The sequence below is a fragment of the Schistocerca gregaria genome, chromosome 4 (assembly GCF_023897955.1).
Source record: "Schistocerca gregaria isolate iqSchGreg1 chromosome 4, iqSchGreg1.2, whole genome shotgun sequence".
Classification (NCBI taxonomy): Eukaryota; Metazoa; Arthropoda; class Insecta; order Orthoptera; family Acrididae; genus Schistocerca; species Schistocerca gregaria.
In genome coordinates this window covers 734,548,546-734,560,721 of record NC_064923.1, presented here as the reverse complement: position 1 = coordinate 734,560,721, position 12,176 = coordinate 734,548,546, and the positions used below count along the sequence as shown (strand labels likewise).

Genomic DNA, 12,176 nt, shown 5'->3' with positions numbered 1-12,176 from the left:
CTGATGATGGTCGAAGTAGAGAGGATATAAAATGTAGACTGGCAATGGCAAGGAAAGAGTTTCTGAAGTAGAGAAATTTGTTAACATCGAGTATAGATTTAAGTGTCAGGAAGTCATTTCTGAAAACATTTGTATGGAGTGTAGCCATGTATGGAAGTGAAACATGGACGATAAATAGTTTGGACAAGAAGAGAATAGAAGCTTTCGAAATGTGGTGCTACAGAAGAATGCTGAAGATTAGATGGGTAGATCACATAACTAATGAGGAAGTACTGAATAGGATTGGGGAGAAGAGAAGATTGTGGCACAACTTGACCAGAAGAAGGGATCGGTTGGTAGGACATGTTCTGAAGCATCAAGGGATCACCAATTTGGTATTGGAGGGCAGAAATCGTAGAGGGAGACCAAGAGATGAATACACTAAGCAGATTCAGAAGGATGTAGGTTGCAGTAGGTACTGGGAAATGATGAAGCTTGAACAGGATAGAGTAGCATGGAGAGCTGCATCAAACCAGTCTCAGGACTGAAGACTGCAGCAACAACAACAACAACAAAAACAACAACAACAACATGTTTTATAGAACCGAAGTAGTCTTAATAATAGGAAATGAGAGAATGTTCTAATTTCTAATGGACGGGTTGGAAAGATGAGATCCCATAACAAGTCTGCTGCCTATATCCCACTCTTGTCAGTTTATAACTGATGCATATGATAATGTGCTGAGCTAAGGATGAAGGGTCAAAAACAATAGAGCAGAATGTGGTATCTGTGATGTGCTGATGTCACCTTATTTTCTCGGTATGCAACAAAATAACTCAAGAAGTTACAGAAACCATAGTCTATCTTAAATCCTTATGAAACACACAATGTTAGAAAAACAAAAATTATGCAAACAGGGGGACAAAAATAATGTTGAATGGAAAAAAACCTTGAAAGCAAATACGACATAGGATGTGAAGCACTGAATGAATGGGAATATCTACGAGAAATGCAAAGTTTCCATTATTTTGCAGGAAGTCTGACCCTGAGCATATATGGTAGGCAAAAGCCATCTTTAGATGAAGCTAGGCAAAAAATGGAAGAGAGGAAATGGGTTAGCAAGGTGAGAAATGAAATGCTACCACATAGTGAGAGAAGGCAAGCAGTTACTGGTGGTAATAAAAAAAAAAAGGGTGATGATGAGGCAAATTCTGCATGGACATGGCATCATTAAGAATTATGTAGCATAAGAATTCTTAGGAAGGATGAGGACAGAAAAAGTCTAAGGATTCACCTTGTAGTTAATTAGTTTCATGTCTCTTGGATCATTTTGTAAGTAAATGAAAGCATAATGACATGGACCAAGTCACTTTGCATTCACATCGCAAATGATCTGAAGGAATTTTACAAATACAGAGAACTGAAAAATAAAACAAAGTAACATAAGATACAGAGGCAGTAAAGGCTGTTCACAGAGTAGAAAATTAATTATTAATGCAATCTGCACCAAGAAAATAATCAACAGCTACTAATTACAACTGGAAGAGCAGAAGCCTCTTGTTAATCACACGAAATGCTGTAGGGCCAAATGAAAATAGTGTAGGAAGGAAGTATAATCTGTTATCTTCATTAGAAATTATTTGTTACGCTAACTTATTAAATTAGTTTCTTATAGGGTCTTCTTTCCGTTAATGTGAACTTTGACTTGTTACATGTCAATGGAATCTCCATAATTGATGAGATTGAAGACACATCGTAGCTGAACAATTGGTTCTCATTATATTCTGAATTCTGTAGTGATAGGTTGAAACAGCCATGATTCAGGAAGATCGTCTTTAGTCATATTTCGTAAGATTTTATATTTTCCCTCAGAGAATGCTAACTCGTGTAATGAGGTCCAGTCCACAATAAGATAAGGGCACAAGTGGGCCTGCTAGGCGTGAATGCAGTCTGATAGAGGCTAGTTTAAGACAATGTCTTAACTCTGCACTGAAACCTCATATTAATAAAGTAAATTATTCACTTTTCATATGACTAATCAAATAAACATGCAATAACAGTTCGTACAACCGTAGAGCCTAAAGCCTCGCTTGGAATCAGATAATTTATAAACAGGACTGGGGGGCACTATATAGTGTTTTCCCGTCTGTCACTCTTCCAGCAATTTATTTACGGGCTTAACTGTGATATGTAACTTCTGTGACAAACTTCAGCAATTACAGAACTATCAATACTTTTATTTTTTTCGAACTTTGCGGAAAATTAGTTTTCTGTGTTAAAGGCAGCGCAAGATGAATGATGACAGGAACAATACAATTAAAGACTTGAGTTGCCAGGGTCATACCAAAGTGTGAGGCTTGCGATAAAATTTCAATCTATTTAAAACTCTAAAACGAAGTGAGTATTAAAGACTAAAGATAAGTAAGCATTGGCGCTTACAAGAATCTTTCACTATTCACACTGGTTATTACCTGGATCAGGTGCTCCTTCGCTCTCTAGCTTCTGTAGGAACCTCGCTCGCAGACTAGCTATCTGCTGATCTATTTGAACCATGCTGTAATAATTTTAGCAACAACAATGTATACGACTGTCACACAGCTCACAAGCTCCGAGACACTTACGTTTCTTCATGCACTTGACCTTTGACTGATATCACTCACAGCAAGTACTGACGCGTCCACTTCAAATTCGTTCCAACAAACTACGATCACACGACAAGTCAGGCCAGGGAAGTTCTAACTACAACAAAAGCCATGCCGCCCCACATACACAGGAGACATTTGAAGTGACATTTGTTCCGGCATAACTACGGCGCCGAATCCAAAGATAAGTACAGTAGGCATACTTCCCGACAATCTCTTCCAGGTAAATTAAATGAATTTTTTGGGGTCGTAGCTCTTCGAATGTTTTGTAACTGTTAGTTATAATAGTGAACAACACCACACCATGCTTCATACAGGTCTTCGAAGAATACTGTAAGCCACTTATAAAACTGATACGTATGGAAAGAAGCACTTTTTTTTTATTTACAAGTCTAATAATTTTTATCCAGCTTTTATGTGTAAATGTGCAAGTCACTGTAAATTATTAGTTCTGCGTGCATTCCCGAAACGAGAAATAAGTCGAGTGTAGGACATCCGTGGATTATTCATTTAAAAACCGTTTCCTTCTATTACGTTAATAATTTTCAGATTGTTTACTTCTGTATACATTTCTATAAGAAATGAAGTGATAACATGACGTAGATCCATCATACAACAACATTATTGCAATATTGCAGTTAAAGTGATACGTGAGCAATCTTCTTCGTACACAATTTGTAATTCTCATGAACGTCCGTAAGTATTTGGTACGCATCGCTCCTTTCGGGCAATGTCACGAAAGACTGTCTCCAATTGTAACTCGTTCATTCTGAAGTCATCTGTTAGCACAAAAGGCTTTCGAAAAATGTCACTGAGTTCACAGTTAGCTACATCTACCAAAAATCTTTCTCATTTCTGCCTATTATCCGTAGCGTGTTCTCGGATAACGTTAATCATAGATTTATTTGTTTATATCTCTCTCTAAATCGTTGTACAAGACATGCACATGATAAGGCATACATAAAAAAATGCTTTCTGTAGTCTGGAAAAAGTATAAAGGTAGAAATGAAATAATCCAACAAGTTATTAATACATCTCAGAAGCAGTTCTGGTCCTATCATGCTTCCTTTAAAGCACAATCAAATTTACTTTTGTGTTGGCCCAACAGGATACTCTTTGTATGTGGAAACGCGGCTTAATCTTTGTATTTGTATATACGTCGTGGCCAAGATAAAACTACCCTTTCCAACTGCCAACAAAACAAAACCTCTGCATTCCAATCACATGTTCCGTATGGATTTTTTTATTTAGTAAGAGTATACATATCACAAATTCAAAAAAAAAAAATCAAAAATTTAAACTAATTAGAAATTCAAACAGAGCTTTATGTTTCGTGTTTAGAAATTGATACTAATTATCATAATGAAGACCATTTTGCTCCATATTTCGGTACGTCTAGTCGCACAGTGTGTTTTAAACCCAAAAACAAGTACAAGTCAACTTTATAGCGCAATGGATGTGCCAATCACACCTGCTGCCCATCTTGTGGTGGTTGGTATTCTACTCGGGTCCAAACGCCGAAAGATCTATGAAAAATTATCGTTAGATATGGCACTGGTATGGACTCTACAGAACCTGACAGCAATTACTTCACAAGACATTCTTCAAATGATTCTATCAAATTTTACTGATTACAGTTGTTTCTTTTTTTTTTGGCACTGGAACTTCTTACTAAGGACACTGGTCAAAAAATTTAGTCACCAATAGAAGACATCAAGCTGATCTGGGCATTTGGCCTTGATAATCGCTGAGGAAGAAAACCCATAAGTTTTTTCAGCTCTAAGCTGAAGTCAGTCACTGACGATTAGATGTGTCCGACTTCCCTGGATGTTGGTTGCTACATTTTACTAGCTATTCCAAATAGTGTAGAACATTTTCCAACGGATTAAGGTAGGGTGATTTAGCGGGTCAGTAGAAGTACGATAGGGCGTTTGAGTCTTTGTCAACTTGTGAACGAATGCGCGCAGCGCGCGAACACAGCTGTTGCCATGTGGGCAGGTGGCAGTGTCCCCAGCAAACTCATAATGAGAAGGTAGTAGAAAGGACAAGAATTGGTCGCCTAAAATTTAAAATAGCTATCCTGCTTCGTATTCACGATAGCTGAATGAATGGAACCAAGTCATGGTACGAAAAACAACTGACTGGCTGTGATTGTACTCAGTACCCTGTGTCATTTGAAAATAGGCAAAGTCGTGACTCGTTGAACCACACTACACTCCTCCAATCAGCTACTGTCCATTTCTTGTGTTATTTAGCCAATTCAAGATGTGCTGTTTAATGTGTCACTGAGAGGAATGGCCTTTTGCAAGAAACTTAACTTCAAATATCCATTGCTTGTTCCTTCACAATGATCGTTCGGAAACTGGTTCAGATAGTACCTGCATCCACAGACAGCAGCAGTTCCTGTTGGGAAATTGACAAGAGGTGACCTTCATCTCTTGCCTTTGTTGGTTAGTATCTTCTTATGCACAGATTAGAGACTTAGATTAGATTAATACTTGTTCCATAGATCATGAATACGACACTTCGTAATGATGTGGAACGTGTCAGGTAATGATGTGGAACGTGTCATTTGCTGTATTAAGTGTCTGCAAATGATACATCATTCCTTGAGAGACACCCTAGAGATTCTTCACTGATTCATCAACAAATTGAACAGCTTTATTCATAGTATGGTCATGGATACATCCAAAACTGAATTTTCAAATTTTATTGTCGTTTACACTATTTTGTAGGGTCTGTGTTTTACGGTGATCTCTGCCTGCCTGGAGTGGACATGCAAGCATGTTTGATGGACAGACATTGCTACAGTAAATAGTTGTATGAAATAGAGGAAAAGTATTCTCAATTGCAAATGCGGTTAGACTTCAGCGACATAAATTATTGGTGACATGTGAAAGGCACATGCTCGTGTAAACCAGAGAATTTGGGTTCGAGTTCCAGCCCAGCACAAATTTTCATACGTCAACAATAAACTGAATAAAGATATAAATGTGAGGTAATGTGATATGTGAATATTCACAGCTGTGAATACATTTTTCCTATCTTTTAACACTCGGTCATTCATGAACCAGTAAAGCTGCCATTGCCTAGTTATATTTTATTTCTCTCTTTGAGACCCTTTCACACTATATGGGATTGTACATTTTCATTCACTACGTTTACATGAGACACAACCTCTGGAAGACTAAAACCTATTTTCAGAGACTGTTTTCCGTTGTAATGTTTACATGACAAGGCCTGAAGCGGTTTTGCTAGATCGATCTAGTATGGCGTCTGGATCAGCTCTTCCAGATTCTATTATAATAATCAGAATGGTTATTTCTGTTCAGTTGAATATTAGACGTAGACAGCTTCGTGCTCAGTTTAATATTTCTGCTCCTCCTTCATTGCACAAAAAGTCACTCTGTCCAAATTAGATAAAAATTTTTAAAGCAAAACGTAAGCTGACAAGCCAAACGATTTTCCGTTTACATGGGAGCCAAAATAGATTGTGGAAGTGGAAATCTGGCAGCTGGAACTACACTTCCAGAACAGGTGTTGGAGTGTTTATACGACCAAACAAAAGATAGTTTATGAAATCCGTTTTGGGAACCCCATGCAAACATAGTGGTTGTGTGAACAGTACTTTTTGTTCTTGCAGGAGTTCTCCAGTCTGGGTCACATCACACAGTCAGCATGAAGATAATGGCAGTGGTGGTCGTTTCTGGTACCTGTTGCCACGTCTGTCCTTCTGTCTTCTGTCCTTCTATCTTGGTTGGCGTCTCTGTCTGCCCGTCAACTATGAACACATACGATTTGATCCCTGCCACCTGCGCCTTCTCATCTCAACCACCTCCTCATTTCTATTGTGCACAATGTCTGTCATGCAGATGATTGTGAGTGCCGCCACACTCCCCCACTCTGCCGGGTGGGCCCTATTCGTGTTCACAAGCATAACCCTGAAGGCTTGCACTCTGCACCATCTCATAGCTCCCACATTGTGTCAGAATTGTTTGACAAACATTCTGTGGACATGATGAACATTGTGTAAAATGTGCACTTTAACCCTAGCTGTGAATAGTTTCAATTTGCTAGTAATGTACTTTTCCTGATCTGGTAGTTTAATTCATATAGATAACTTGCTGCATTTTTCTCTTGCACCTTCTGGTTATAAAAAGAATATATATCCGGGTTAGACATATATTACATTTTTTCTATTCCATGGATTCTGTAGAAACTAATGTATGAGATGTGGAAAGTATTCAAAGACGCTAAGCAAGCAATAAAGGAAACAAAAGAAAAGTTCGGAGTAGGTATTAAAATCCATGGAGAAGAAATAAAAACTTTGAGGTTCGCTGATGACATTGTAATTCTGTCAGAGACAGCAAAGGACTTGGAAGAGCAGTTGAACGGGATGGACAGTGTCTTGAAAGGAGGGTATAAGATGAACACCAACAAAAGCAAAACGAGGATAATGGAATGTAGTCTAAGTAAGTTGGGTGATGCTGAGGGAATTAGATTAGGAAATGAGACACTTAAAGTAGTAAAGGAATTTTGCTATTTGGGGGGCAAAATAACTGATTGTTGTCGAAGTAGAGAGGATATAAAATGTAGACTGGCAATGGCAAGGAAAGCGTTTCTTAAGAAGAGAAATTTGTTAACATCTAGTATTGATTTAAGTGTCAGGAAGTCGTTTCTGAAAGTATTTGTATGGAGTGTAGCTATGTATGGAAGTGAAACGTATACGATAAATAGTTTGGACAAGAAGAGAATAGAAACTTTCGAAATGTGGTGCTACAGCAGAATGCTGAAGATTAGATTGGTTGATCACATAACTAATGAGGAGGTATTGAATAGAATTGGGGATAAGAGGAGCTTGTGGCACAACTTGACTAGAAGAAGGGATCGGTTGGTAGGACATGTTCTGAGACATCAAGGGATCACCAATATAGTATTGGAGGGCAGCGTGGAGGGTAAAAATCGTAAAGGGAGACCAAGAGATGAATACACTAAGCAGATTCAGAAGGATGTAGGTTGCAGCAGATACTGGGAGATGAAGAAGCTTGCACAGGATAGAGTAGCATGGAGAGCTGCATCAAGCCAGTCTCACGACTGAAGACCACAACAACAACACATTTTATTAAAATGTAGTACAATAAAATGAGTTAATTTATGAAAGATTGTTGTTGTACATTGATAAAGTTAATTATAAAATAACTGAAAATATGAATTTTAATAGTTTCTGTGAAGATACTGTTGAAGGGAGTACAATGAAGTTCTCAATAAAAGTTCATTTATTCAGTTGCAGGTCGCATCCTGTTTGGTGTAAGACATTTAATATCTTCTGGCAGGTTATTGAAAACATATGTACCCTTGCTGTAGAATTCTCTGATATTCACTCGGGTCATGTCATAAGTTTCTTATGGTATTTTCGTAAACAGATTTGCTGCCACCGTCAGGTGATTCCTGCTGACTGCTGCTCTGCTCTTGTTGGCATCCTATATACACTCCTGGAAATGGAAAAAAGAACACATTGACACCGGTGTGTCAGACCCACCATACTTGCTCCGGACACTGCGAGAGGGCTGTACAAGCAATGATCACACGCACGGCACAGCGGACACACCAGGAACCGCGGTGTTGGCCGTCGAATGGCGCTAGCTGCGCAGCATTTGTGCACCGCCACCGTCAGTGTCAGCCAGTTTGCCGTGGCATACGGAGCTCCATCGCAGTCTTTGACACTGGTAGCATGCCGCGACAAAGTGGACGTGAACCGTATGTGCAGTTGACGGACTTTCAGCGAGGACGTATAGTGGGCATGCGGGAGGCCGGGTGGACGTACCGCCGAATTGCTCAACACGTGGGGCGTGAGGTCTCCACAGTACATCGATGTTGTCGCCAGTGGTCGGCGGAAGGTGCACGTGCCCGTCGACCTGGGACCGGACCGCAGCGACGCACGGATGCACGCCAAGACCGTAGGATCCTACGCAGTGCCGTAGGGGACCGCACCGCCACTGCCCAGCAAATTAGGGACACTGTTCCTCCTGGGGTATCGGCGAGGACCATTCGCAACCGTCTCCATGAAGCTGGGCTACGGTCCCGCACACCGTTAGGCCGTCTTCCGCTCACGCCCCAGCATCGTGCAGCCCGCCTCCAGTGGTGTCGCGACAGGCGTGAATGGAGGGACGAATGGAGACGTGTCGTCTTCAGCGATGAGAGTCGCTTCTGCCTTGGTGCCAATGATGGTCGTATGCGTGTTTGGCGCCGGGCAGGTGAGCGCCACAATCAGGATTGCATACGACCGAGGCACACAGGGCCAACACCCGGCATCATGGTGTGGGGAGCGATCTCCTACTCTGGCCGTACACCTCTGGTGATCGTCGAGGGGACACTGAATAGTGCACGGTACATCCAAACCGTCATCGAACCCATCGTTCTACCATTCCTAGACCGGCAAGGGAACTTGCTGTTCCAACAGGACAATGCACGTCCGCATGTATCCTGTGCCACTCAACGTGCTCTAGAAGGTGTAAGTCAACTACCCTGGCCAGCAAGATCTCCGGATCTGTCCCCCATTGAGCATGTTTGGGACTGGATGAAGTGTCGTCTCACGCGGTCTGCACGTCCAGCACGAACGCTGGTCCAACTGAGGCGCCAGGTGGAAATGGCATGGCAAGCCGTTCCACAGGACTACATCCAGCATCTCTACGATCGTCTCCATGGGAGAATAGCAGCCTGCATTGCTGCGAAAGGTGGATATACACTGTACTAGTGCCGACATTGTGCATGCTCTGTTGCCTGTGTCTATGTGCCTGTGGTTCTGCCAGTGTGATCATGTAATGTATCTGACCCCAGGAATGTGTCAATAAAGTTTCCCCTTCCTGGGACAATGAATTCACGGTGTTCTTATTTCAATTTCCAGGAGTGTATGTTGGCCGTTATCTCTTCCATCACTACCCTCTTCTCACTGTCTGTGCAACCACTGTGATGGGTGGTGGCAGTGATGGGGATGGAGATGCCCGGCTGTGGATTATGGTCTCCATTGTCTGCACTATCGTCGTCGGTTGCGCACCTTACTGTAGTGCAATGCTTTTCTTTTTCTGTGTTCAGTGCAGGAAAGCCTACAAACACTGATGTGTATCTACATGCTTTCAATAGTCGTCACAACTCCCTGCGATCCATCTGCGACCATGACAGGCTTCCAACTGAACACAATCAGTTGTGTACAACATTCCGAACGAAAGGTTGCAGCAGCTAGTGGATAAGGCGTGCATGTAGACAGGATGTTGCTTAACAACAGCAGGAGGAAAAGGAGGAGCACAGATCACTAATATGCATCCTGTTTGTTGGTAATTATTCCAGTATGTCAGGAGAACACTGTAGCGACACAATGTTAAATGTATATTTTGTCCAATCGTACCCCCTCCCCAGACACACCTTGACAGTACTAGGTCCAGTAGCAGACAGCCCAGGACTTCAGACAGCAGGCATCCACCAAATCCCCTGCCAATGTGGCGATGCATTAACTGCAGAAATTGTATACACAGCAGAAGAGAGGAGTCGTAAGTATAGATGCCACACTGAATTGCGCCAGACCACCAATCAGCTGTGGATGACGATAGTATAAAATCTGGCCATACTACAGATTACTAGAAAACCAAGGTAGGTAGTCTACCCTCCTCCTCATGGGATTGCAAAAACAATGAGGCCACTGAAAACAGCGTCCAAGACAGTCCGATTACCAATGTTAGTGGTCCACAACTGAGTCATAAGTGGAATCATGCACTGAACCGAGAAAAAACAAAGCATTCCCATACAATGAGATCTGCACCTGATAACGATAATATGGACACTGCAGACCACAATTCACAGCCATGTGTCACCACCTCCACCACTGCCATATCCCACTGCGGTGGCTGAATAGACAGTGACAGGAGTGAAGTTACGTCAGAGGTAATGGCCAATGCACCTAAGACGTCAACAAGAGCAGAGCAGCAGTCATCAGGAATCACCTGAAAATGGCAACGACGCTATTTGTCAAAATATCGCGGAGAACTTACAGCTTAACCCAGGTGGTCACCTAAGAATTCTAAAAAGTTAGAAATACAATGAAAAACTGTCATGTCAAGTACATGTACCCAAGTTTCCAACTCCTCTCAGTGATAAAGGTAACTCCTTGAAGGCTCTGTAGAGGTTATTTCTGATCCTAGAGCTGTATTCATGCTGTTTACTGTTTATGAGAAAAGAAGAATGTTGATAATGACAATGGATTTTAATGAATACATTTATTGTGAAACAGTTGTCAAAATATCAAGCTTCCTTAAAGGCTCTGCACGATATTCTAAAATTAATAAAAGTGGTAATCTTACAACATATTCCTGTGCCATGAAAATTCTATTCCTGTAAGTCATGCTACCCCAAAAAGAGATTGGTGAATGGAAATATATGAAGTAACCTAGTTTCTTCGTTTATAAATCACTTATGGCAGTAATCATACCGCAAACATAGCTGAACTAAGGCACTTCATTGAGTCTGGAAGAAAGGGTTTGCAGTTAAGCTTTTTTCTACCTGTAGTCAAAAACGTGTAAAATTTTCAACCTCTTGTATTGTTTGAGAAGACTATTTTTATAGCTTATGAAGTTCCATGAGAAATGCTGAACTGGATGTACTTAGTTTAGTTATAGTACTACTGAATCATCTTCTAGTGCTTTTGAATATTTTGTTAACTATTGTATCTTTTCAGGAAGGGTACTCATACTACTTTTTACAGCTATACTTTTTATCAGCTGCATTCAGGAAGATAAAAACCATTAGCCTGCTGTATCTGATTTTCCATAATATTACCATAACTTTTGTATGAAAATCTGGCTCATATACTGAAAAACCTTCACCGAGTAATGAGATGTTGCCAGTGATTGTAATTTATGATTAATTGATTCTAATACATCGTATGTCAATGTAAATATAGCCTATTTAATTCACAGTTTCTTAAGTCCAAACTGCTTGCTACTGAAGATGTTTTCCTGGGATAAGCGTTTACTAAGTCTGCTTGCAGCAGTGCATTGTTGGGTTTCACCTACAGAAAAATGACCACTGATCTTTTGGTGATCTTCTTCTGCACCACAAGCCCTCCCTGCAGAAGATAATTAATGTTCTTCAGCTAGAACATCTTAGCAGAACTAGCTGCACTATATATATCAGTGAGAAGTATTAAATATTTCCAATTTCACGCTTTACTAGCTTTTAAATGAGATGAAGTCGTTGTATGAAAATCCCAATATATTGTCATTTCATGAATACAAAGTAACTGAAAAATCTGATGTAAACTGAAGTCATAAATTTGACATTCAAACTTAATTATAGTAATTTTCAATGGCCAGATTGTAGTATACACCTAAACTGCTACCAGAAAATTTACAAAACAGATTTTCTGTGGAACAGAATGGTCGCTCAATATTCCATAAAATCAGTTACTTTGAACAACCAGTTCTTGGTCACAGCTTGTAAAACTCACAACACGGGTTTTACTAATTCAAAAAGGTCACAGTCCACACAAAAAATTCGTAATTTCC

The 12,176-nt window shown here is 40.6% G+C and overlaps 1 protein-coding gene across 2 annotated transcripts in view; it reads right to left on the bottom strand.

The window, feature by feature from the left end:
• Positions 1 to 3,746, bottom strand: part of LOC126266847 (motile sperm domain-containing protein 2-like) — a 92,217-nt gene extending 88,471 nt beyond the window's left edge. Inside the window, exon 1 of one of the 2 annotated variants that reach the window (XM_049971448.1) lies at positions 2,452 to 3,746. In XM_049971448.1, the coding sequence (XP_049827405.1) occupies positions 2,452 to 2,533 (82 nt within the window). In that variant the 5' untranslated portion in view covers positions 2,534 to 3,746. The remainder of the gene's footprint in view (positions 1 to 2,451) is intronic. The other variant, XM_049971447.1, reaches the window with a different exon arrangement.
• Between the last annotated feature and the right edge of the window lie 8,430 nt (positions 3,747 to 12,176).